Source organism: Catharus ustulatus, chromosome 10 (assembly GCF_009819885.2).
Source record: "Catharus ustulatus isolate bCatUst1 chromosome 10, bCatUst1.pri.v2, whole genome shotgun sequence".
NCBI classification, from domain to species: domain Eukaryota; kingdom Metazoa; phylum Chordata; class Aves; order Passeriformes; family Turdidae; genus Catharus; species Catharus ustulatus.
The window spans coordinates 1,193,552-1,220,443 of record NC_046230.1 but is presented as its reverse complement, the minus strand read 5'-3'; the positions used below and the strand labels follow the sequence as shown (position 1 = coordinate 1,220,443).

At 43.1% G+C, this 26,892-nt stretch overlaps 2 protein-coding genes and 1 long non-coding RNA gene across 8 annotated transcripts in view; 1 reads left to right on the top strand and 2 right to left on the bottom strand.

Moving 5' to 3' along the window:
• The first annotated feature begins 265 nt into the window (after positions 1–265).
• Positions 266–1,908, top strand: LOC117001100 (transcription cofactor HES-6-like). The gene is made up of 4 exons (XM_033069278.2): positions 266–351; positions 425–511; positions 587–668; positions 752–1,908. Exons 1-4 carry the CDS (start codon positions 286–288, stop codon positions 1,165–1,167), a joined length of 651 nt encoding a protein of 216 aa, XP_032925169.1. The 5' UTR covers positions 266–285; the 3' UTR covers positions 1,168–1,908.
• An 824-nt stretch (positions 1,909–2,732) lies between these two features.
• Positions 2,733–12,828, bottom strand: LOC117001101. The gene is made up of 6 exons (XR_004418917.1): positions 12,745–12,828; positions 10,867–10,965; positions 9,848–9,958; positions 5,764–5,852; positions 4,984–5,075; positions 2,733–3,289 (listed from the first exon to the last, which is right to left on the bottom strand). It is a non-coding gene; the product is annotated as an uncharacterized LOC117001101 (long non-coding RNA).
• A 3,410-nt stretch (positions 12,829–16,238) lies between these two features.
• The window catches only part of PER2 (period circadian regulator 2), a 47,002-nt gene continuing 36,348 nt past the window's right edge, over positions 16,239–26,892 (bottom strand). For all 6 annotated transcript variants that reach the window (XM_033068458.1, XM_033068459.1, XM_033068462.1 and 3 more), the window contains 7 exons: positions 26,046–26,219; positions 25,527–25,787; positions 23,938–24,785; positions 22,009–22,195; positions 21,305–21,497; positions 19,594–19,744; positions 16,239–18,679 (listed from right to left, as the gene is read on the bottom strand). In XM_033068458.1, the coding sequence (XP_032924349.1) occupies positions 18,530–18,679; positions 19,594–19,744; positions 21,305–21,497; positions 22,009–22,195; positions 23,938–24,785; positions 25,527–25,787; positions 26,046–26,219 (1,964 nt within the window). In that variant the 3' untranslated portion in view covers positions 16,239–18,529. The remainder of the gene's footprint in view (positions 18,680–19,593; positions 19,745–21,304; positions 21,498–22,008; positions 22,196–23,937; positions 24,786–25,526; positions 25,788–26,045; positions 26,220–26,892) is intronic.

The window sequence follows — 26,892 nt, the reverse complement described above, 5'->3', positions numbered from 1 at the left end:
CACACAGGGGCATTGCGGGGCTCTGAGCTGGGGTTTGGGGCTCGCTGGGGCCCGCGATGCCGCGGGGAGCCGCGCGGTGCCGGCGGGGCCCGGAGCCCGTCCCACTCGGCCCGGCCCGCCGCAGACAAAGCGCGCGGCCGCCATTGGCCCGTTCGGCCCACGCTCGGCGCGGCCCGCGCGGCGCCCAATGGGCTCATTGACATGCAAATCGCGGCGTATAAAATGGGCGGCGCGGGGCGGCAGCGGAGCGGAGCGCAGCGAGCCGGGCAGCGGCGGGGCTGGGCCATGGCGCCGGGCACGGAGCGCCCGCTGCGGGGCGAGGGCTGTGCGGAGCCCCGCAGCGACCGGAGGGTGAGTGGTGGGGGCTGCGGCGGGCGGGGTGGGGCCGGGCCGGGCGGGGCTGACGGCGCCGTTGTCCCCGCAGACGAGGAAGCCGCTGGTGGAGAAGAAGCGCCGGGCGCGCATCAACGAGAGCCTGCGGGAGCTGCGGCTGCTGCTGGCCGACAGCGAGGTGAGGCGGCGGCGCGGCGGGGCGGGGACCGGCGGGGCCCGTGGCCGCGCTGACGGCCGCGGGGCCCCGGCTCAGTTTCAGGCGAAGCTGGAGAACGCGGAGGTGCTGGAGCGGACGGTGCGGCGGGTGCGGGCCGTGCTGGAGCGCCGCGCCCGCGGTGAGTGCGGGCCCGGGGGGCGGCGGGGGCGCCCGGCCCGGCCCGCGCCTCACCCGCGCCCCTCTCTGTCCCCCGCGGCGCAGGGGGCGGGCGGCGGCTCCTGGAGGCCAGCGAGCGCTTCGCCGCCGGATACATCCAGTGCATGCACGAGGTACACACCTTCGTCTCCAGCTGCCCCGGCATCGACGCCACCACGGCCGCCGAGCTGCTCAACCACCTGCTGGAGTCCATGCCCCTCAGCGAGGGCGGCTGCCCGGACTCGGTCACGGACGTTTTGGGGGAGCCCGCGCTCGGCCCCTGGCCCGCGGGCGAGGCGCTGGCCCTGCCGGCCGCAGCCCGCCCGGGCCTGGCTCTGCCGTCCCCCGGCGAAGAGACCTGCTCCGACTCGGACGAGGCGGAGGCCGAGCCGGGCCAGACCGGCACGGACGGACTGGACGCGTCCCAGACGCAAGGCCTGGCCTCGCCCGGCTCGCCCAAATCCATGTGGAGACCCTGGTAACAGCGGAGGGGAGGCAGCGCAGAGCCGTGGGCAGGGCAGGGTGCCCCCGCACACGCGTGTGTGTTGAGGGTGTCTGTCGGTGTGTGAGTGTCTGTGTATCTGTCTGTGTGTGTGTGCGCGGCTGGCAGCGCTGGGACTGGGGGCTCGGGCTCTCTGACGCTGTCAGACCCTGACAGCCTAATAGCGAACGCGTTCACATTTCATCCCTGCGTGTGTGGGTGGCATTTTCTAACTTTGGGGGTTGTTTTTACGAGAGGATGGGGGGCAGGAGGGAAGTGGTTTGTCGTAGCAAAGCTCTCTGGTTGAGACACAGCAGTTATTTTATAACCCTGTCCCTTCTTGGCCCTTAGGAGCAGCCCAAACACCACTACCTTTTAAGAAAAAGCCCTTGTGCATTTTAAATCACAATAGTTAATTCCAGGAGAAGCTAGAGCTAAGTCTGCATGCACGGTTTTAAGCGTTCTAGTGATAGCACAGACCCCTGAAAGGTGTCAGTGGAGTAGCATCTGTACCTGGTAGCAGTCTAAAATCTCACCTTTAGGGGAGGGAGAGAAAACTAGAAACCTGGTGGAATTAGACAAACACTTTAAAAGATGTTGGTGGCAGGGTGCCTTTTAGAAATCAGTGTCTTTATGCACATTTTGCTTTTAGCACATTTGAGTTTGTGATTTTATGTATATTAGGGTTTTAAATGTTTTTTATTTTTAAACTTTAATAAAAAAACCCTGAATTCACACCGCAGCATATATTGTGTAATGTGATGTGCTTCCAACCCATTTGAAATACAACTTCCTCCTGTTGGCTCTTAACAGACTATGTGTATATCCTGGAAACAATGCTGGTAATTAAGCACCTAATTCTTCTACTAAGCATTGTTAACTATTGGAATTCAAATATTTCTTTTGCTTAATTCTAGTTGACACTTAAATTTATTGCATGAGCAAGGTCAGACTGGCTGAGGTTGGTCTTAGGCCACAGAGTTTGGGGCTGGTTGGTCTGGATGCCAGTCTCAAACCTACTCTACTTGATCTGCCATCTGAAGCGTTGCTTGCACATGCACAGCCCTAACTTCAGAAGAGCTAGGCAAATCCTGTCCTGGGGCATAACTCAGAGGGGGGTGGTTTGCTTTTTGGGGTTTTTATTTGTTGGTGGAGAGTAAAAATAGACTCCATTGACTAGAAAGTGCAGTGGATTTGGAAAGTTCTTTAATGTTTCTGGGGGCTTGGAGGGGAACCCTCAGCATTCTTATCCATGAGGGTTGAGCCCTCCTGCTTTGGGGAGATGCCATGTTACTTATGCTGTGATACAATACCTTTCAGAGAGCTGTCATTGTAAAGAGGAAAAAAGGGATTGTAAAGTGTCTTAATACATGGAAGTTCCCAAACATAGAACAAGCAAGAAAGGAAGCAACCTAGTGTACCAAGGGACTCTAGACATGTAGCTTTGTTAACCCCACAGAACAATAAAAACAGAAACTGAAGCACCGGCAAGGCCTTTCTTTACCTGAGGTGGATGTTCTTATTTTAAGATGTCTATCTGAATGTTTGGTCCTTCTCATCCCCTGTTGTGCTGAATTCCCTTTGAACTGGAGGAGAGGAGCAAAACCAAGCTGAGCAAGGGGAGCTGAGAGCCACTGTAGTGACCTTTCTACTTTAGGGAGGGAGGTTGGGGGGTTGAAGTGTAAATGAAGCCCAGGACACTTGCACTACAACTAACACCCCACACACCTCTCAGACTGAGGCTGCACCTCTCTAACCTAAGTCCAGATTTGTTTATATCAATTTCTCTCAGGTCTCACATCTTGTTTGATAGATGGCTCTCCCCTCTTAGCTCAGAGCTCCGTATAACTCCAAGGGCAGTTCACACACAACCCCTTACCCTGTGTTGGGACCCTGCTCAGCCAGAACCCCTGGAAAAGGCCCTTGAGAGGGAGCTGAAGCCACAGCCCAGTTCCTTATTGTGACAGCGGCAGCCACAGCCCAGCCTGTGGCTCACAGCAGCATTCAGAGCCAGCCTGAGCTCAGTGGCTTTAGCAGGGGCATCCAGGGCTGGTCCTCACTCTCTCCAGGCAGCCTCTCCACTGCTGCAGGAACACCAGAGGCAGCTTAGCTTGGCTTCATCTCTGTGAGATGAAAGATCCTCATGTTAGTAATACTCTTGTGAAAGCAAGTGCAAATCCTGACACTTTGGTGATAGAAACACAGCCCTGAGTTAACATAAACGTGCCAGCTTTGGAGCCGTTCAAAACAAAGTCATCTTTGCTCAGCAGAACTGCATCTGTGATGTTCAGCTTTCCCTCTACTGGCCTTAGAGAACAAGAGCCAAAGCTGGTCTTCCCAGGTTCGTACTGCTTTTCCTATTCCTGCTTGTGCTGCTGCCCTTCCCACAGCCAGGGGAACCTTCCTGGCCTGGGCACCTGGGCACATCCCATTGCCTCTATTGCAGGAAAAACAGGCACTAGGTGCTGTGAAACCACCTGTGCAGCTGCTCTCCCAAAGCTGGGGTGGTTGGGAGGCGCAGAGGGCTTATAGCGCTTTTCTCCTGAGAATGTCAGTGCTATACTGGCTAAAAAGAAAAGCCTGATCAGACCAGTACTACAAGGATTTTTTAAATAAAAAGCAATTTAGAAATGTGTTAGCAATATGGCCTTTTTTTTTAATCCACACATGAGGTTCACAGAAAGTTTATAGCCTCTGATTAGGTGTTGCTGAATTTGTCCATTTGCATTTCTGTACCTTACTGCAAAGGTGTCAAATCTGACACTTGCCTGACGAAGGCAGGAAGAGGTGAGCATTTTGAGGGTGGAACTGGAGAAGGGGCAGTGTGGGGAAAGAAGGTTTCCAAGAGCCCTGATGAAAAACTAGGGAAGCCTTTTCAAGACCTTCTTTACAGAAACTGCCTTTATTCTTTTCCATTCCAAAGCAATACAAACAGACCATCTGATCTGACAGTGCACTGCCTTGTAAAAGGACAGAGGCAGCACACTAACAGGACTCCTGTCGTTTGATATGCAGGTGGAGAACAATAGAAAGAAGGGCTCATTTTCCCTTGTCTTTGCGTGTCACTCACTCACACCTGTTACAGGGGAAAAGTGCTCCTTGTTAGACCAGGTCAGCTGGGAGGGCTTGGAGTTCAAACCCCTTTCCAACCTCTTGGCAACATGTACCAGGTCTTTTATCAGAGCCTCTGGCCGGGGGGCAAGATCAAGCTTTTAAATCACACCAATCAACTTATAGCTTCTTTCATCTCCCACTAGCAAGTATCCTGCAGCTCTCTGCAGAGTCTCCCTCTCCAAATAAATGTTTCAGTCTCTATTCCAATTAACAGGATAAAAGAATAAAGCCAGCCCAGGCCTCAGCAGCAGGTCTAGGGGTACACAGACATCATGCAGGAAACCTCTGCTAAGCTGGCAGTTGGTTCCTGTCTGTAACACAGCTTACATTTCTTGCCATCTACGATGCTGCTGTTAGCAGAATGGTATCAAAATGTAACAAAAAAAGGAGGATTTATTCCTATGAGAAGCGCTGGGGTGAGTGTTGGTTAATCCTGGCACCCAGAGCCTTGCCACGTTATGGTAAACTCTCCACAGATAGCCCCATGGCCCCAAGGGGCCATTACTCTTGACAGCTCCAGTTGCTAGAGCCCAGTTTCAGGATTTCCCAATTTTTGGGCCCATGTCCAAGCATAGTTCTGCACACACTCTAACAACAGCAGCCCTCCAGTCCTGACTGCTCCTCCACCCTGCAGCCACTCAGGTTTTATAGCTCCCGTGTTCAGCTGCTGGAACACACCCCAATTTTTGTCAAAGCCACTTACTCTTTTCTCCGGAGATGGAAACAACTGGGCCAAGCAGCACATCTCCTGTCAGGTGTGCCCCAGGCCAGGGTCTGGGCAATCCTTGCTCGAACCTGATACACATACACACACACACACAAACACATCAGTGCTTGAACCTATTACACACACACCCGTCAGTGCTTGAACCTGACACACACACACACACACACATCAGTGCTTGAACCTGACACACAAAATACATACATCATTATACATCACAGAAGAGGACAATGATTCCAAGACCATGCAGGAAGCTTATGGAAAAAGCAGGGATTCACACACTAATCCAGCCGACTTAACCAGAAGCCTACCCTACCTCTGCCTCCTAAGAGGTATTACATGTTTTCTTTTTTTAAATGAGATGCCTAGTTCCAAGTTGCATCCTCTAGCAAATTCCCTAGTCCACAGTTGTCTAAATGGATAGTGTCACTAAATTGTCAACTTTAGACTTCTCAGGCTTCTGCATGAGCTAAACTAAAGGAAAAGCAAAGGGGAAAAACAGCCTCTCTTCTTCCATGAGATTTTAGTGCCCTACACAACATTATAATTTCATTACAGTTTTCAGCAAGTGAAATTTATTGCACTGCATTTTAAGGAGGTAAAAAAAATCCAAGCTGTTTCAGAAAACATTCAAACATGAAAATACACCTCAGAGCATGAGGCCTTAAGTTAATTTAGTTAAACAAGATAATGCTGAGGGTGATTTGATTAGTTATACTGCCTATATTGCATTACACATATGTTCTATAGCTCACTTACCAGCTGAGGAAGTTATGGCTTCAAGAAGTCATTTAATCCAATAAAGTAGAGCCTTAAGTGCCAAGACCTAGATAGTAGGTCCAGATTGTCTGAAATGAGAAGGAAAAGGATTGAAATTAGACACTGAAAGAAGTAATGAATTTCCTTTCTTTTAATGTCAAGTGAGACAGAATATATTTCCAGAAGCAAATACAAGTTACTTTGGTTACAAACAAAAACTGCTTAGTAAAACAACAACAAGTAATTATATTAACTGATTCCTTCTGGCCTTGGATTTCTTAGCTGTAAAATTAACTCAATTTGTGGTTTTATAGTTTTTGCATTGGTCTCTGGCTAAAATATTAGTAGAAAGCAAGGAGAGTAGTTTTCTTTGTATCTGAGAAAGCTCATACCCAAGGCATCTTCAAACATGCATTCACAGGCCATTTCAGGAATTGCACAGATTCAGTCACCCTCAGCTGAACTCTGCAAAGCTTCTGCGCCATTTAAGAACAAAGCAGAGCAGCCTAATTTAAAATCATCTCCAGAGAGGCACAGCTTAAAGCATCCTAAAAACGATGTGCCTGTGTGTACTGAGAGGGAAGGGACATTACTGAGCATCCCCCAGAGCCTGTGTGCCACCCACAAGTTCCTGAGTGGATTTTAGATCCTCATGGCCCCTGTGGAAGCCTGGCTGTGTTTTGGGCTTTGAACCATCCATGACTGACACGCACACAAATAAAATTTCAGACTTCCAATCTTCCTATCCTAAAATAAGTTCACCAGGACCAGCCTGTGCTGAGCAAAGTCACTATGAAAACCCTTCAACTGTCTCCATGCAACAGGTTTTGTAATCAATGTTCCACATATTGAGAAAGGGGGGAAGCAGAAGAGCCAAATCAGCCCCATCAAACTCTTCCACCAGTGGGGAGAGGTTGTTCTCAGCAGCCACACATCTCACCAAGAACTGAATCACACAAGCTGAGAGAATTTGCCTCCTTTGGGCCTGCAAATGTCACTTCATGTTTACAACCAGCTTTGGAGGCCTCATTACTCATGGCTGACCCCAAAGTTGATAATATCTACCTACACACTTCCACTTTCCAAAACAACATGCTCAAATTCCCTTCCTGCTCCACAGATCCTCAGCAGATTCCTGCACAGTACCAGGAGCCCGAGGTTACTTTACACACATAATCCTGGTCCAGATTCTCTCTGTCATTCACAAGGGCAGATTAACTGGTCAGAAAATGAGTGCAATTGAATTTCCTCATCCAGGCAGAGGGAGCTCACAGCTTCTTACCAAAATCTGGGGTTCTGGAGCAAATGTCCATGAGGAGTTGGTACTCCCCAAGCAGCTGCAAGCCTCCCACTCATTAATCCCTCAACTGAAGCAGCATTTCTTACTAAGCCAACACATGCACTTAGAGAAGCCCAAGACTCCTCAGGAGCTTTAGGGCACTCTACAGAGTGCCCAGGATGTCCTTTATTAACCATCAAGCTTTATATAAAGTGACAGAATTTGGAAAGCTCCCGAATGCACAATGCGCTTGGTCCCAAAGAGAAGGTTTTAAGACCCAAAGGGCACAAGCAGTCCCACATCACACCTGGAGGTGATGCCTTGAGTGGCTACCTGAAACAGACACTAGACAAGATTAAGAGAATAAAGTGGGGACTTATTAAGGGCCTTCAGTAGACACACCTGGGGCAGTCAGAAGCCTCAGAGGCTACACCCAAAATGGACAATCGTCATGAGTTTTTCAGACAGATCTAAGTTTCATCCATTTATATATTGGGGGTTAATTCTCCAATTGCAGCTTCAGGTAATGAAGTAATTTACCCCAAATTTCCCCCCCCACCCCCCCACTTAATTGTTGTATGCACCTCCTGGGGCCTGAGGCTGTAGGGTGTCCTTGAGTTTCAGACCTGGAGGGATTGTTCTGTCTGAATAAAATGGGACAACAGTAGCTGACAGGCTACAGAGTTTAGAGTTCTACCCTAAACCAGCACAGGATTTGGAAAATACAAAACCTAAATCCTAAGGCATGCGTGGGCCTGGCACCCCCAGCTGCACTGGTAGCACACAGTGACCATGGGGGCTCAGTGGGACACCCTGCACTTCCAGCTGCTGCAGGAAGCAGGAAAAATGATTCACATCCTCTCAGCCAGCGCCGAGCCGGAGCGTCGCTCCATGGCTACAAAACTCCAGTGGCAAAGCAAAACACAATGCAAAACCCCCAGTCCCTAATGCTGCTCTGGGCTTACTCAGGACTCAGTTCCCTGCTCCTTCCCAGAAGCACCACTCCTCTACTGCCGAAATTACAATCTACTCCCCAAGCCCCTTTAAAAAGAAAAGCAAACAAGAAACACCAAGCAAATTCTTACCTGTCAGCTTTTAGATAGAAGAATTGGCTGCATTTCCAGGGAGGACACACAGCAATATGTACCTGCTTGCTTTAACACCTTGGGATTTGTGTTTTTTAAAAGATGCAACAGAAGCATTATGCTGATGTACAAGTTGTTATAATGACAGCCAAGAGCAGTTTGCTCTTGTTTAGTTCTATCATGAGCTATACGAAGAAGGGAGAAGCATTATCTCAGGGTTTCTTGGGAGGAAAGGTGATAAAAACAGGATTTACCAACAACTTCCATGTGTCTTTTGTGGGTTTATACAGTCACACACCAATTTACAGTTGTTATAAGCAATAATTTATTAGCACAGAGAGGCAAGGGGCAAGGGAAAAAGGGAAAGGGACTAAAGTACTCTTATTTAGGCTACAAGGGACAACAAGTCTGTAAGGCCAGAGCATCTGCTGACCTCTCAGAACTGCCAAATTTTTCCTAAAATCAAGGCTCTTGCTGCCAGCCACTGCTGTTGAATCAAGCCAATGTTTTCTTGCACTTTAATTTGTATCACATGTGAAATTCAAGGAAGTACATTCAAAACCAGCAAAATCTTCTGTTTCCCAGGATGGAGTTTGCTGCCAGACACTTCTCCCTCCATTCTGTATTTAGGCAGTGTGAATTTAACTCCAGAGCTACATTAATGGACAACTGGTCACATGTCTCTCAAGGTAGGAGTTTTACTGCCTAACTGGCCAATTCAGCTGAAAAACCCTCCTCAAACCTTACATTCTCAAGTCTCCTATGACTAAAATATTATGAGACTCAGGTACTGGAGGAATCACTAGGGTCTTACATGAAGAGCAAATGTTGATGGGTGAATGGCTGATGCATAAAGTCTACCTGTTCTTTTTGGTCACCCAAAGAGATTTGTTAAGTCCCACACAACACTGAACATTTCAGGGAAGGGTTCTCCTCAGTCAGCCTAGTAATGACCACTCTGACTCAGCCAAATGTATACATTTAAAATTAATAGATGCAAATGACATGGGCCAGATGGAAAATGTAATATGCAAACAAACATAATCCGTGTCATGCAAAATAAGTAGATCAGGAAAGAAAAAAAGTTACATGCATTCCAGCATTCTTGGGTTTGGGTTGTGGGTTTTTTGTTTTAACCCTTCCCCTCCCAAAGAGAATGCTTGCATCCCTAACGCCTGCCCTGGAAAAAAGGATTCCTGCAGTGCTGGCAACACCACAGGAATTCTCAGGTATTACCTTCCTCCTTGAACACATTAGAGTCCATGCCAGGTACTTTTAGGTCTGTGTTTAGGTCTGGCAGTCCTTCTGTCACTTTTCCAGTGCAGCATCTACAGTCACTGAGCACCTATGGCACACAGCAGGGGCTGCCCAAGCAGAAAGTGGTTTAGCTATGGATCTCAGTTTGTCCCACCCCTTCTGGGAAAACCTATCAGTTTGTGAGAAAATCTCCACTGAGTGTGCTGCATTCACCTATCCTTCATTTCTTGTTGGTGAGAAACCAAACCAAACCTGCTGCTCACTCCTCACACTGCATCCCCCCTAGAAAGGTAGCAGTATCCTACAGTGTAATTGGGGAGATTTGACTTTCTGGCCCAAATTAAAAGATTTTGACCTCTAGTCCTTTTTGATGCTGAAACACACGAGCCTTCAACCTTCAGTCTCCTGTTAGAATATCAGAAATGGAAAGGGAAATGGGGACTGGAGAAGAGGAAGAGCCCACCTGGTGCTCGGGGTTTGTTTTCTGCAGTGCCTGTAACCATGGCATCTCAGCAGCACCAAATCAAACACACACCTTCCAAAGAGGAAGGGCTCCACTTCCCCTGGCCTTCCCCTGCAACAAAAGAGAATAATTTTTCACATGTTTTATACTTACTGGTTTTGTTTTCAGAGAACATTTGATGTGAAAGAACTGTTTGGACAATGATATTTTAGACATTTTTCTGAATAAAGCAGCCCAGTCACTTATCTGGTGTTTGGTTTTCAAAGAACACAAAATCTCAAGTGCCTGGACACGTAATTTGGATTTGACTCATGCTACCTGAGAAGTTCAGGTCTGTATAGATGTGACAATGCAGCTTAGCACACAGCTCAGATGAACACAGCCCTTGGTGGGGTTGGGTTCTGCAGCTGTAGCTTCTTTTGCCAAAAGCTCTAAACATCACTTTTCTCTGTCCTACTCAATTTTTTTTCTCTGTTTTTTTTTTTGTCTAGACACAGGGCAATTCCAGCCTTCCCTGTTTAGACAGCTTTCTTGTTATGGTCACAGATAATAGATGCACACAGATTCAGCCCCATGTCTTTTTTTTCTTTTCTGCTTGTATTTTAAAAACTCCTCACTTCTGTTCAATTAAACTGTTCCTAAAGGTCCATACATGCTCAAGCCTCAAGAGGAATTAATCTTTGTTTCTTTCTCAAATTCTCTTTGACAAGGAACCTCTGTATCTCACTCAAAGGAAGAAAATTGTGTTTTGCTGTTGATAAACTGATTTTTAAAAAGGCAGTGTTAAGCAGTTTCAAAGAGGCCTCTGGAACTGTGTTATTATTCTCTTCCTCCAATTCTTCCACCAAAGTCACAAACCAGAGCCCAACAACCCAAATGTTTCCAAGAACAGCAAGCTGTCACCTTCTATATATAGCCCAGGTGTCACAGCTCAACCCCAGCCTTATCTAACAGCCTTAGCAGTGCAGAAACAATGCTTGGAAGGCTGGGGATACATATAATTACAGCAATTTACTCACGGTAAGTTTTGGCAACCAACTTTAAGTCACCACTGTGTGCGTCGATAAAATCTGCAGAATCTGGGGAAAGCTCTTGCATCCACACTCCTGGGAGCACCCCTGCAGAACAAATAGTGCACACCTCTCTTTTCTCAACTGAAAGATAAATTTTACATCTGAAAGTTTTACAGTTTTTCTTTGGAAATGCTTGAATAAGTGAGTTGGACTGTATGAATTATCGAGGTGACAAATGCCATCTCCATTTCTGGACCCTTCTCAAACCAGATCAGGACTCAGTGCTGCACTTCCCCCCTGATTTACTGGCAGCTCTTTCAGCCATGCAGGATTTTTGTGCCCAAGATACCCCAACTTCCCCTGCAAGGCTGCAGTTTGTCCCCTCAGAAGGCACCGTGGGCACTGTTCCACAACTTCTTCCTGAGCCTTTGGGCCCTTTGATCCTGTCAAATCCACCCAAAAGACTCTACCTGCAAAGCCACCCTGTCAGTGCAATGAGTGAAAGGCAACACCATAAACTTCACAGGCCTGTGAACACTAAATGAGGTGATGAAGGCAGTCATAAATCACTTCATCAAACTAATTGTGTCAGTAAGTGAAACCTGTAAAACCATTTACAGTATGCAGTCTGGTTCAATTTATATCATTCTGCCATGAAATCGATGTGAGACTATAAATGATTTTCTCAGATTGAGATACAGACACCTTTATCCCACCTGTTAGCTGAGACTATCTGACAAATTAAAAAAAAAAAAAAAAAAAGCCAAACAAGCAAAGAGATTTTCCTTAAAAACCCAAGCCAGAAATCCCTGAAAATTCTATTAAAATTTAAGTCTTAAGCATCACCTCATAATTATAGAGGTATTTTAGGGGGACTGGCAGGACTAACAAAACAACTTTGTTCATATGTGTGTTCCTAATCAGGGCTTTATAGCTGAACTCATTTAAATTCACTGCTCATGTAATGCAAACTAATTATTACTAAAATAATATGAAATTCACTACATTCAAAGCTTTAGAAACCTTCATTAAAAAGAGTTTAGTAAACATCTTTTTGCATACTAAAAGACAATGGAAGCTAAAGACAACGGAAGAATTTCCTACTTCTTTACATGATATGGGAATCCTTCAGTATTCCCACATGGCTTTGGCAGTTAAAAAAATTCAGCACAATTCTAAAATAAATATATTTATACAAATATTTATCTCTAAAAGGGAAGGTGGCAAAAGATCTTCAAGGTAACCCTGAGCGAACAGAAGTCTTGCTGCCCTCAGGGATGTGGGGTTTAGGAAGAGGCAGGCATCTCCCTAGAAATCAGATCTGAACAGAAGGCTCGCCTGCCCCCCTCCCCTCCCAGCCCTGCTCTGAGCAGCTGGGACAAAGTCTTCCCTATTCACAGGCAACAGCAGCTCTTCAGCACACAAAAAAGGAGGAGGCTTGTAAAGACAACTGCATATAGACACTGGAAATAACTCCCGATGGCCACATTCCTGCCATTGTCCCTGCTGCCCGCATTGTGTCACTGTGCCATATGCTTTTTAAATGCACAAATTGCAGCACAGAGGATGCTGGGTTCGGCGCCAGGCTCTGAACTGGGTCTCTGCACGGGGCCCTGAAGGCACAGGCAGAGCCCCAGAGCTGGATTTGTTACTGAGCCCTCCACCCCACCCTAAAGATCCTCCTGCAGCCAGAGCCATTCCAGGTCATTCCTGGGTTTTCCATGCCCTGAGGCAGACATGCTTTTTTTTTTTTTTCAACTCCATTATTTCCTGGAGATTTTTTTAAAGTAAATTGAAACCTCATTTAGCCTAAACAGGAAGAGAAACTACACTAGAAGATAGCTATTACATGGAACAATGAAAAATACAAAATGGTTCACTTACATGCCATTTGATACTGAGATACACAGGTTGGTATCGTAAATTACATGTGTTCTCTCTCTGCAAGAGAAAAATAACGTGATTTTATGTCCTAGAATCCTGTATTGCTGCAGAAAAAAAGACTTATTTTAGGACACTAAAAGAAACATTAGCTCTGCATTGCAGGTACTGCTCAGCACTAAGCTGTTACTCTGCAATCTAATCAACCATTTTCATTAGAAACCCCTGGTTTTTACCAGATTTAGGAACGCAAGTGAACCATGAAAGAATAGTTTTCCAAAATATGTGAGGACAGATCTGCCAGTATTCAAAACTGAGACTGAAGGTTAAAGGAGGCGAAAGAGGTTTATTAACACAAGAACAAAAAATACTGAGCCTATTTTGTGTGTCAGCCTCGGTCTTTATATGCTCCCAACAAAACTGCAAACACTTAAACGCTGGAGAGAGGCCTTAGGAGGAACAGAAGTGACAGCAAACAGAATGGACAGATGGCTCAGATTAAATTGTTGGTGTAAATCCTGTGTGCCACGCAGACCACTCACCTGGGAGCTGGAAGAACCATCCTGCCAGGCTCTTCAAAACTGAGCTGCTCCAGCCTCAGTGCTCCTCCAAACCAGAGCAGGGCATGCTCAGGCCACCCACCCAACCCTTCTGCTGCTTCCTACAGATAAGCACATTAAAGATTACAGCCAATTAGAGAAGTACATTTGCTGAATTTATCCAGCACCCTGTACAAAAAGGCCACAGATTTCCGAGGGAGTCATCTGGTGATGACAGGAGGGAAAGCAATAGACCTTACCTTAGACAAGCAATAGTCAGATTTTTTTAAAAAAGAAAGCATAGCCAATAAGTTCTTGGACAGAAGCAGAACTTTTGAAGCAGGCAGTGCAACAGCAGCAGTTTACTTTTAGATCACTGTAACAATTTAAACAGAGCAATAAATTCATTATATCCTGTTTTACTACAGACTGAGGGGTGAGAAGTACACCTTGACAAATCCTGAAATACCAGGAAATTTGAATCCACCCTTGTATTTGTCTCCAAAACAAATGAAAACAAATGAAGTGCAAAGCAGTCCATCCCTCTAGGGCCGAGGGTGTAGCGGTTACCCCACCAAACCTTGCACCCCAGCTGCAGCAGGTGCTCATTTCCCTTCCTGCACTACAAAGGCAGCATTGTCCCCAGGCCTGGACACCCCTCAGCGATGCCATAGCACCTGCTCAGGACACGGGGCCTCTTTCACAACGTGTCCTTCAGCTAAAACACATTTCTCTCTAAGTGGATGAAGTGTTTTCATACTCTATTATCCACTGAGGTTAAACACTATTCACATGCTGCCACAGCAGCTTCTCTGTCTGCACTAGAGAGCCAGAAATCCTGGGGAATGAAACCTCACCACACACACACTGCTATTGACCCAGCAGCCTGGTGCAGCTCGTGTTTTATCTGCAGATACCAACAGAAATACCCATGATTTAGAGTTCAGTTGTCTCAGTTTCTACCCAGTCTTGTGTTACTTTTCCACTTGGAAAGCCTGGAGAAGTTTGGGTTGAGTTTTTTTGTTTGGTTGGTAGTTTAAGTTGTTTCAGTGAAGCAGAGACACAGCTGTTACACACCTTGTGTTCCACCCCTGGACATAAGGTCCTCTTCCACAGCGCCTGAAAAAAGGGAGTGTCTGAGCTGTTCATTACCATGTTCCAATATACTGAATAAATTTCTTAAGCTCCTGAGCACTTGTGATCAATGAAACAGTGGAATTTCTGGAAGTTACACTTACAAACCTTATCTTCCTTCAAGTCATCTGCTTGTTACTTTGTCAGAAACATGCAACCCATGTCACCATGTTCTTTTTTGGGTCAGAGGCTTATCAATGCCTTTGGGTTCTTTCCACCCTTCTAAGAGACAAAATATCCATCAAGGATCTTAATTCTCAGTAAGGACAGCATCTTTTTCACCTCTAAATTCCTGACAGCTGTTATGTGGACTAAAACCTGATGCTTTCAGCAGTCTATTTTCCTTTTCCAAGCAGAGCTTACGTTTGCATTCACTGTCCTTGGGCCAACAGCTCCTCAGTATGAATTTTCTCATCATCTTATTTGCAATTCAAGCCACAGAGCTTTCACGTCACACTTCACATCAAATAACGTCATGGCAAACTCAACAGTCCCAACATGCAAGAAGCTGAATAAAGACTAACGGGTGGAATGCTGCCAAAGATAATCCCAGGACACCAGTGACATCTAGGGGCTGCTGAGGTGGGAAAAGCTCGGCCAAAGGCTCCTCCCAACAGCTCTGCAGTGCAAGTCCTTGGCTCTGGGTGCTGACAGAAACCTCACCAAGGAGTAAGTGAACACGTGAAGCCACGTTTAACTCATAATCTTATTATATTTACAACTGAAAAAAAAAATTACCAAAAGCAGAAGTAAGTGTGAAACATTACCTGGTAGTTTCTCACCAGCAGCAATTCAGTGCTCCCAAGGCTCTTGTTACCAGTTATCAGAACTTGTATCCAAACACCAGCACCTCTGGAGTGGCACAGGGACCCTGTCCAGGGGATGACACTCAGGTGTGGAGTTCTGCCACAGCACCATCAATGCATCTCTCCTCTGCATGCCCACCTGAGCAAGGAGCTGAGGGGCTGCCAGGATAGAAGTGTTTTCAGACAGACACAGCTGCCCAGAACCCTAGGTTTAATGCAAAGGACAGCAAAGGCCCCTGATGATGTGTTCAACATGCATGTTTTAAATGCAGGTCCTGGCAACTCAGTGCCCGATAGCACCACTCTGCCCTTGGTGTGAAGGCAATTCATCTGTGTGCTAAAGTGTTCTGTGGTACTCAAACACCTTGACTGTGCAGCTTACAGGAGTACATGGGTCCTTTATAGGCTTGTACTAGCTTGCTCTATTAAAAAAATAATCCACAAACCTCTCAAAACAGCCATGGAAAGAAAGAGTTCATGAAGGTCTCATAACCTGAGTCCCTTCTGAACAGGAGGAGTCCAAGCCCTGAGCTCCAGCACTGCTCCACTCACCAGAGAATTAAACATCAACAGGGAAGCACTCCAGCTTGAAAAAATTCAGCAATCTTCAAAGACAACACCTCACACCTTGACAGAAGGCTGAAAATCACTGTACAGAGCAAATCCAAGGGGCATAACTGGAATTCTCTGTCCCTAAGCCACCCCTGTAAATGCTCAGGGGCTGCAGTTAACACTGAACAAAGCAAAAAGCACAACCAAGGTGTCTTCTGGCTGATCTGAACAACAAAGAGCCCAGCTGCACGTGCTCTTCCAGGAAATTTGCACATGATTTCAGAACAACTCCTCAATATAAAGATTCAATCTTCCATGTCACCCTAAATTCAGAGGTCAGAAAAGGAAGCCAGAGTTAACATTACAGCAAGCTCTGGAGTCTGAAATACCAGTTCACATACCATCAGTAAAGCACAAATTCTGACTTCTTACTTGGGGTAGAAGCCTCAAGGAACAAAAAGGCAACTAAAAATATATCTGTTTTATTTACCAGTTTTCTAAAAAGCAAAGTCATAAAAATTAGTCACAAGTGGCAAAACCAAAATATATTGCACAGTGTACAGAAAACATTGTTGACATGTTGACAAAGTGTCATCACAAATAAATCATCTTACAACAGTTTGGAAAAATTACAGCTTCAGAATCTTATCTATAAATGGAGGCATGTAGATTTAAAGTTACAGGAAAATATTTTAATACCACCCTGTAAATGCAAACACTTTAAGGATGCAAGATTAAGTCCATAAGTAAGCACATCCACAAAATGCTCTAAATATACTTTTCTCTTCCTTTCACTAAGTTATGGTTACAAGATGGCAATTGAAAAAAATAAAAGAAATGAGGACAAATTAAAAAAGACATGGGGGAAAAAAAAGCATGCTAAAGCAAAGAAGTTCAAAGTGGTTGAGGAGTCTTTGAAAATTATTTGTATAATTATGATGCACTCCTTTTATATAAAGCCTTTATTTTTCCCAAACCCTGGTCCATGTTTGTGTTTCCATGTAAAAGTGAAATATATTTCATATGTTGGTATAGCTGCACTGTTCCATTTATGATTAAAACATTTAATACATTGGACATGAACACCAACACTGGAAAATTTCTCATTCACTCTGTATTTACAAATATTTACGTTTGACCTTGCTGAACTGTTAGACAGCCATCAGATCTTGCTGGGTAGTGCTTCACACTACATTTAGGATACTTATTTATGTTTTAAAATTGTTTAGAATTGATTCTGCTTGTTTCACAAGCTGACACACTTTGCTACCTGCAGAACCTGTCTCCAGTGCAAATTTTCCAATTAATAACTAATTACTTGAAATAAATTATTCCTTCTGCTAAGCGAATACCAGTCACTTTTGTGTGTTTTTGGTGTCAGATCTAACTTCACATCCTCTCTGTATGCAAACAGAAATATTTGTATAGAATGAAAATAACCTTAAATTTCAGTGAATAGAAATATTATCCTAATAACAAAGAAAATGCTTCCCATGAAAAAAATTTTAAGACAAACATATCGAAGTTAATTGAATTAACTTTCGTCATTTTTCACCCCAAAGACGTACAGCTGACATCTAGCAATACATCAACCAAATGTCCTTTAACTAACCAACATATTAAAAGTTCTTCTCTCATGTGCTCTTCCCACATCCAACAGACATGAACAGCACAAGAACATAAAGTACACGTATTCAAGTCAATACAATCTCAGAGGCATTAAAATGAAATCTTTGACAGCAAAGGATTCCAGCCACGCTAAATTTGAGATTATGTAAATCAAAAAGAGTGAGTCAACACTATTCTCAAAATCACTTCTTTTTTCTAAGAGATATCTTCAAATGACAAGACAATCCTCCCTTGCCACATACAAATTTGATGTTTGTTTAGCCACATTGGAAAAACTGATGGCCAACCTCCTGACAGAACAAGTTAGGAATAAAGGTTAAAGTTACCCCAAGATCTGTCTTGCAGCACTGGAGCAGGGCCAGCCATCCTCTGTGGTCTTAAGCTTTTAAAATCTTTGAGCATAAGGATTTCTTGAGTATAAATTCTCAGAAATTATGCTTCAAGGTAATACAGTTCATAGTTTTGCACTGTCCATTTAAATAAAAGGTTACAGAGTTGTCAGCACTCCTCTATACTTACACATCAACATGAACTTTAACCCCAGACCATCTTACAAAATTAGCTCAACATTCCTCTTAGACAAAAAAAGTTCTTACATTCAAAACTAGAGGAGACAAAGAGGATGGGATCAACTGGTATGAGAAGGGCAAGTGTGAACTGATTTCCTTGAAGGTTATGTCATCTTCTACTATGCTGGACCACTTCAAATATTAAGAACAATGCTAAACAGCCACTAAGCAAAATTGCTCAGCAATTTATAATGCTGAATCATCACCAAAAGGAGATTTGAAGAACCATATGTATGTGAGGAAATTTCAGCACTTCTTAACCCACTCTACAAAAAACCGTAGGCATCAATGAAAGTTTCTATAGTTCATAAAGAAATATTGAGGCATTTAAGTGCAAAAGGAGTCTTTTAAAGAAAAGCTATACCATCTTCAACAATGTCCTTACTGGGAAGAGATTGCCACCATTTAAAAAGAGATTCGTTCACAAATTACTCTTCTAGAGCAAGAAAAACACATTTGCTTTTATGAGCTGGATTCATCCTGCTGGATAAAAGATTAAAACCTTTATGGATCCTTCATTGTTGTTTTGAAGAAATTTTCAAAACAACAGGCTCAAAGGCTATGTTTGTTCTTCACTGACTTGGTTCAGGGAAACCAAATTATTTTCTCCACTATCTTCAATCATCTCATTAAGGTCCATTTCATGGATTTCTTCTTCATACGATGTATAAAAATTGCTCTGTATACTGTCCTCACAAAAAATACATTCCTAAAAAGAAAAAGAGAATACAAGCACTCATAAGTAAAATTAGAAAAAAGCTTTTCCAAGCACCAGTCCACCTGCATGCAATCCTTGATTCCAAGAGAACCTTTCCACCTGTGCTGCAGCTACCACACATATTTTACTCCACAACTTTTCCATAAACCATGGTTTTATAAAGTGCAGTAAATCAATGAAAGTACTTGAGAACTCTACTGGAAGCAGTTGGCCACAGATCACAAGGTGATCTGTGCTTGTAGGATGAGTGCTGCAGCAACATTAACACCACAATTAGGATTCCACTGCAATCCCTTCACACTGACTTTTGAAAACTCATGTGCAAAACAGAGCCTCTGAGTTTGACAGCTTTTGAGCAAAAAAGCCACCAATGACAGAAAGCTTAGGGAAAAGAAAATGTATTCAGGTATTTGTGTGTGAATGAGTAAAATACATAGACAACAAATTAAATTGCATGGATCCTTTGTTTTGTTGGGGTTTTTATTTTTTTTTTCTTTCAAGCCATTTAACTACTTAGAGGAATAATAATCCTGAGTGAGAAGTCTGACAGAAAAAACGATCAGTATATTGCCATTCATTTTGTACTCTGAAAACAATGGGCATCCATTTCTGCACATAGAGATTTTTATGAAGTTTCTGCAGTGTTGCTAAAGCATTGCAAACAAAAAGAGAAAGGAAATTTCTTATACTGTATTCACCAGCACTTCAATTTCCTCCATTGGAAAGAAGATTTATGCTAAATTGAATCAAGGTAGAAACCACCAGATGGAAGTATGAATTTCTGCTTCTTTCCTATGCATAACTGACCAAGCTTTCAAAGGAACAGGAAAGGAAGAATCTAACATAGGCAGCTAATAATTTAAGCCCTATTATACATGCAAAACTAATTAATCCATTAAACTTACAGAATTAGCAACAGTTTTTGGCAGTCCACCTTGCTGGATCCATGGATGAACTTCAATAAGCTCTCTTTTTTGTTCTTCTGTAAATTTTGGCTGTAGTTTCTGCATTTGCTTTAATTTCTGCTTATCTTCTTTTAAAACTGTTTCCAAATCCCTAAAATAAAATGTGTTTAGAAATTGAGCTTCAGCAGTTTCTGGGCCTCATGCCTATGTGAGGTTACACAGTCAAATACTAACATTTTTAAAGACTATTTTTGTTCTAGAACATTATGCTTAGAAATCTTATATTGGAAGAAAATGAGATGTGATTACTCCAGCTGGTCTCTGCATTTGCAGACATCTCTGCTGGCTCACTATGTTTTCAAATCCCAACACTGAGAACAGTTCTTAGAGCCATTCAGGCAGCATCACCAGTGAAACCAGCAAAACTCCAGTTTCCCTCTGCTGCTGCTGCAGTTCCAAGATCCCCTTCAGTGGGAGGACAACCCAAAGCAGAGACTCAATGCACAGGAGATAAAGCAGGAGTAGTAAGATGTGCTTACAAAAGGTCACCAAGAAGGACACATTTAGAACACAGCTCTATTTCAGCAGCCAAAATTCCCTACTCCTCCAAATGCCCTACACCTCCATTCAGGAACTTACAAAACCCCATCCCCACAGCAAGATTTATGAGCTGTATCCCTTTATAAAAGATGACAATAGAAAGCAAGTTCAGAGAAACACGAAATAATTTCTATTCCTTACAGGGTACCTAAGAACAGGTTTACACTTCACTTCTTGGGCATCACACTCTGACAATGAGCTTGACTCTTCTTACCAAAATATCCTGTTCTTTAGCAGGCTTTGCTGCTTTTATGGGCTGCTGGAATTCCCACCTATGGCTGTCAACATTTCAGACTACAAAAACTGAGAAATGTCAAAGTATTTTTAAAACTAGGAAAAAAACCCCCAAAGTTCTTACAATGGACTCTTTACTTTCCCCATTATGCCTCTGCTTCTGTATTCTGAAAGCTTGTTTACCTTCCTTTTCAAAGGTTTGTCTTTACTGAAACCTCCTATTCTTCTCAAAACACCATTCACTGCTCCCAAGAAATATAAACAAGTAGGTCGAAAAAATAATCCACAGACTTGTCACCCCTTCTTCCCCTATACCTGCTCTTTGCAACTGAGACAGTGAGCTTTTTATTTTCTAAGAAAAGTGTATTTTATTGGAAACCTTACGATTTTTACCTTCTAGATCCTTGTCCTAATTCATGAAGAAGAATGAACATATAGAAGTTAACAACTCAGAATATAAATCCACAAGTCCAAGAGCAGTATTCCACTGGATGTGGCATCTCAAGGACAACAGCCAAGGACTGGAGAACTTCCAGGCCAGACCATGCCTAGATCTAAGCACATTCACCAGGGATTTCTGCACAAGTAGTTACAAATCACTAATTATGGAACAGCTTCCAAAGAATACACACAGTTCATTTCAACTCAGGAAACTGACCTAAAAATTCAGCTAAGCCTAATTAAATAATTTTTCCTTCTTGAGAAGTTCTTGTGTAATATACAAAACATACAAAGGAAGCAAGATTTTTTTCTTGACACTGAGTTAAACATTAAAACCAGTTTATTTCTGCTGAGATGGGGCCTCCTATACATCTTTCTTCCTGTACATTCTGCTTCCCTAAACACAATGTGTGAAGGGTTGTGCCACTTGAATTACCGTGAGGGAATCTGGTAAGTCATCATCACTGTGTCATCTGTGTTAGCCATCAGCAGCCAGATGGGATCCTGAAGCACATATTTGATGAAGTGCTCACTTTCTTCCATTTCTGTCTTCATTTTGGTTTTATGGTGATTCTCTGAGGAATCAATGCTCCCAAAGTATTTGCTGGTGTGACTAGTTTCACTGCTACCTGTAAAGAGAGATTTAACATTTCATTACAAATTGTTCAATACATAGATTATACATGGAAAGTTTTTGAGTGTATAGAAGATTGAAGAGAACTGAATGTATAAATACAACCACTATTCCACTTCTTTCTTTTAAACATAGGGTAATTCCATCCTTCCACGCATTAATCTATTAAAAACTAAAATTCCTAAGTAAAGTTTCCATTAAATTTCAACAGAATAATCAGCTCACTTTAATTTCAAAGCTTTAAAAGAACATGAAGGAGTATGGACTTTTTATTATTCCTCTATGCCTGCATAGTATCTTAATGCCTGTTTTACACACACTTAGAAAAGGTTCTATTCTGTAAATCAAGCACACTAGAAAAAAGTTTGTGTAATGCTGTAAGAAAGAAATCAAGCATAAACTATGTAGTGAGGAGTAAAGACAAAGCTTTTCACTTGCTGTTCATGGTGTCTGCAATACCTCAAACTCTTCTGCAATGCCAGGAGGGTTCTGGCTGCCTGAGTTACCTGTTCTGCTCCCTGACATGCCACAGCCATTGGACCCAGAGCCCAGGGACTCAGCAGCTGCAGACACACCACTCCCTGAAGAGGCTGAGCCAGTGCCAGAACATGCACCCTCTTGCAGTAAAATGTCAAGGAGGACACTGGACATGGAGAGTTCATCGCTGTTTTGAGCATCCATTGGAGATTCAGCCTAGTGATAAGGAGAAAAAATAAAATTAAAAAACCAAACACCAAAAATCAAAGCTCTTTATTACTAACCGTCAGCTTTGTTACTTTAAATAAATAAATTCTCAAATTATGCTTCAGGGTAATAAACAGTTCACAGTTTTGCAGTGTCCATTTAAATAAAAAGCTACAAAGTTGTCAGCACTCCTCTATACTTACACATCAACATGAACTTTAACCCCAGACCATCTTACAAAATGAGCTCAACATCCCTCTTAGACAAAAAAGCTCCCACATTCCAAACTACAGGAGACAGAGGATGGGATCAACTGTTCTGAGGAGGGCACATGAGATGGGATTTATTTATTATACATCTATTACTAAATGTAATAGCTGTATTACTAATCATATAAATCATTAGTAATAAACCCATTTCACTTCATATGCTAATGTTTACATAATTATTCAAAGACAGTCACCAAAAACATATGCCAAGGAATAATGAAGTTGACTGACAAGCAGACAGGGGGTCTTTCAGTAAGACAAATTGAATTTCTCTTCAAAAAATTAATAATAATACTAGTTTCATGAGAAAGTAAGAAACTTATTTCCTGTTCACTTTGGAGAGCACCTACTGTCCTGACAAGTCAGATTTTACCCAAGCCACTCACAACATAATAGCAATTGCTCCTACTATCATCCACATCAAAGGATTTGCATCAACATCCCTCACTGTTCCATCTCCTTGAGATGAGAAGGAAGAGTAGTACTGAGAGTAGTGAGAAAATGTTCCCAGGTGCTTCCCAGCAAGATCACTTATTTGTTTATTTTGAGGGAAGGAGCATTAACTACACTAATTTTTAACTTAATCAAAACTTGACTGCAAATCAGTTTGACTCCAAATCAGTTTGAAGAATAAATATTAGAAATTAAGGCTGACAGAACTTAGCAAAACATGTAATAATGGAAAGAACTGACTTTACCCTGAACACATTCCTGAATAATGGAAAGAGGCAGCCAAAAAGGTATATAGGATGCAGCTCCATCCCATCAGCACTTATAACAATACTTTATGGTGCCTTTAGGAAGTACAAACAATAGTTTATATATTTCTACCATGGAAACCTTTACAGACATATTACTCCATCTCAAGTTATTTGTTAGACTGATTTATCAAATTGAAATGAGCCAGCAAATAAAAAAAACCCTTGAAGTTACCAAATAGTTCAGCACAGTTTTAGTGCAACAAACAAAATAAAGTTATGGCCTGCAAGAAACTATGAATTCTTCATTTACTTTGGTTGTTTGCTTGTAAACACAGATGTGATTTTAATTTAAATCAGCTTCTTTCAGACCACTTACACATTGTTCTTCCCATGCACACAAGCTCACTAGCACAAAAGTTTTTGCTAAAAATAAAGTGCCCACATTATTTTACAGTTTATTTCAGTAGTTTTCAATGAGTTTATCCATATTCTTATTTTCTTCAACAAAATGGAACAAAACTCTTTCAGGATATATTTCTAAGCTTCCTAGTGTAACTTTTAAAGAATCATGAGGTAGATTTAATTTTAAAGGTTGAGACTATTCTGCTTGGACTTCCTGTTTTATTCAGTTTGCTGAAGTTTGAATTTACCAACTACAGTTGTGAGTCCAGCTCCTGGCATGATATAACTTCTGTCTATCGCTAACAAATAGGTCCTGGAAGTGAAAGGATTGAAAATGATGCAGCAGAGCCAGGAGAAGGGGGCTATGATCCACACTTACAGGCAAGGATTCCTTCCCACTGCCATTATCCGCTGTCCTGATCTGGCTTATGGCTCCTTCCTCACCCAAAGCTCCATGTAAACCCGCAGGAGCTCCACTCTCTGCAGTTTTTGTGGTTTCTTCCAGCTGTAGAAGATTCAGAGGAGAGCTGCACCTGGACTGGAACAGAGGTGGTGAAGCCTGGTCCTGAGGCCCCGGCGACTGTGGAGTGCAGGAACGGGAGGGGTCATTGCGTGGCTCTGCCACTGGAGCCTTCTCAGTCTCTGCTGGGGGGTTGTACTGGAATGGCTGTGCTGGGAAAAATGCCTGCTGTGGGAAGGGGCTGGCTGTGCCAAAGGGGGGCTGTGCTGGGAACACTGTCTGTGAGGAGAAGGCAGGATGGGCAGAGAAGTTGGGCTGGCTGGGGTAAAGCGTTGGAGGCAAGTTATTGTTCATCTCTGGGTACATGTAGTTGGGGAGCACAAGAGCCACCATGGGGGTCATGAAGGGTGCAGAGAACTGGGGTGGCTGCATAGGGCAAGTGTTTCCAGAGTCTGGCAAGTGATTAAAACCGGAGAGTGAAGTTTCAGGAGCCGGTGGCACTGTCCCTGCTGCTGGAAAAACAGGAAGGGAATATGCAGGCATGACAGTGGGGAAGGACACTGCTGAGTAGCTAGCTTGGGAAGTCTCTGATGGTGACCAAGCTGTAGCATTTAAACCTTGGAGGGGGAACCGATGGGGGAATTTAGCTCCAGAAGTTGTGCTGTCTGAAGATTCCTGTGGTTTAATGCGCTTTGATTTCCTGTTCTTTCCACTTTTCTTCCAAGGCTGATCCATTCCAGAAGTGGCGTTTCTTTGTCCCCGGCCACCTGAAAAAGGAAAAGTTGTAAGAAAGGTTATAAAAATATAGCTATACAGGACCTGTGTGACCATTTAAATTAAAAAAATAAAGATAAAAATCTGAAAAAATAAATGCTTAGCAGTGTCTAACTTCTGTTCCAAGTCAAGACCAAAATGAGAACAAAGACAGATCACATCAAGCACTTCTGAAAAAGCCACCCAGAGCTCCTAGGCCTAATAAACAAGACAATCCCACTATTACTGCTAGTCTCTGCCATTTCCATCCTGCTGATCACATTATTACCTTAAAGGCAACCAGACAATTATCAGATTGTCTCACCAATTACACAACAGTGGAATGGAGAAAACTGGAAAACAAAGGAGCTGAAAACCAAAGCACAAATCTGAACAAAAGACAGATGGCAAGACAGAAGGAAAAGAAAAGCAAGGGAATATAAGCACAGATACAGTAAAGCAAACATCCTAAAGCAAGTTTTTTTGTCCCTTGAAAGTAGATGCATGACAGTAATACTATAGAGAACAGAAAAATCAAAATATTAGTTTATAAAACACCAATAATGACACTCAGAACAATATTCCACTGTAAATCTTCTAGTAAGATTTGTCAGAAAATTTTTCTGTGGGTTTTGAAAATAGCAACGGTCACTGTCCACACTGGTCTGACAAAACAATTAAAACTGGAAATACTCTCCCAAAAGGATTTACTTTCTATATAAATATAAGTTTTATTGGGAAAACTATTGCCATACCACGTTCAGCAGGCCGTCCTTTTGGTTTATCTTGTAAGTAGTAATTGCAGTGTGATTGAAAAATATTGAATCTCTTGATTTCTTTGAATTTATTCAAGAAGCTCTGCTCCTCTTTTTGCGTATGCACTGCAAGGACCTCCTTTGTAAGTCCCAGTTTTTTAAACGGTTCCTTCTCTTGATTTATGTGTGCAGAGCTGGATGGAGGGGCAAGAAGTTGGCCATCTATGATTTCTGCTCCACTTGGACCATCTTCTATCATTTCTATAGGAACAGAAGGCAAAATATTCAAGACGAAGCAAAGAAAGCCCCGTACATGCATTTTTAAGGTATTACAATTCTGTAATGATACTGCTGCAAGTTTAAGATTACACATTCCATTTCCATATTTATCCCATTTCCTAAGACCATCTTGGCTGTAAAGAAAATGTAAGTCACAAGCAGACATCAGCTGCTCACATCTGAAATCTGAACTTGCTAGCACTCACCATCTTGAAGTAAAAATATTGGCAAAAGTCCTACCTAATTCAGGTTGTGTTTTTTTGTCTCCAACGTGAACAATTGTGCTACTGTAGCTGCACTGACTGGTGAGAGACACAACGCTTTCAGGCTTGCCAGGTAAAGCCAAAGATGTTAAGTGAGCACCAACCACTGGGGGACCACTTGATTTACCAGATGCCTTCAACACAGTAGGATCTGTTAAAAGAAATAAAGTTGCAGCTTACTGAACATAATCAAGAGCAAATTCAAGTTACATGCTGCTAGGGCTACAAAACAGTAAAGGCCAAACCACGCTTGACAAGACAAAAAAATGAAATTTTTCCATTATACATTCCAGGAGTAGAATGACTATGGAGCAACAAATGCAATCCTCCAAGTTCATATACAGCCAAACCAAACCTTTTCAATGAAGGACTTTTACTCTCTTTCTGGTCTTCACTCTTCTTTTGGAAGAATTTTTCAACCCTCTTCCAGCCCAAGAATAAGTTGCTCCCAGCACACAGTGTTGATTTATTTCATTAGCTGGTTACTCTAAGAGCTTTGTTTTGAACATTCAGCTATTTAAAATTCTCTCTCCAGAAAGCTACACACAGTAATCCAGCAGAGGTCAGAGCAGTGCCTCACAAAATTGCATTAAGACATTCCTCCTCTCACAGGAATACTTCCATACTGCATATTAAAAGATCTAAAGTTCGCCTTTTTCCTGACTAGTGACTTCATCTCAGACATCTGTGCAACAAAGAGCTGGTGACCCACATCATCTCCTGCCAACCAGAACCACAGAGACTCCAAATTACAGCATTTCAATCCTTTCTGTAGGACTCTCTGCTCCTTATCTACTGATACCTTCTAATTTGATTCTAAAAGC

Bases quoted from the DNA above. Each gene is read 5' to 3' on its own strand.
- LOC117001100 (XM_033069278.2), top strand. From the start codon at position 286: ATGGCGCCGGGCACGGAGCGCCCGCTGCGGGGCGAGGGCTGTGCGGAG. The intron at 512-586 runs GTGAGGCGGCGG...GCCCCGGCTCAG, and splicing joins TGCTGCTGGCCGACAGCGAG to TTTCAGGCGAAGCTGGAGAA. The intron at 669-751 runs GTGAGTGCGGGC...CCCGCGGCGCAG, and splicing joins GCTGGAGCGCCGCGCCCGCG to GGGGCGGGCGGCGGCTCCTG.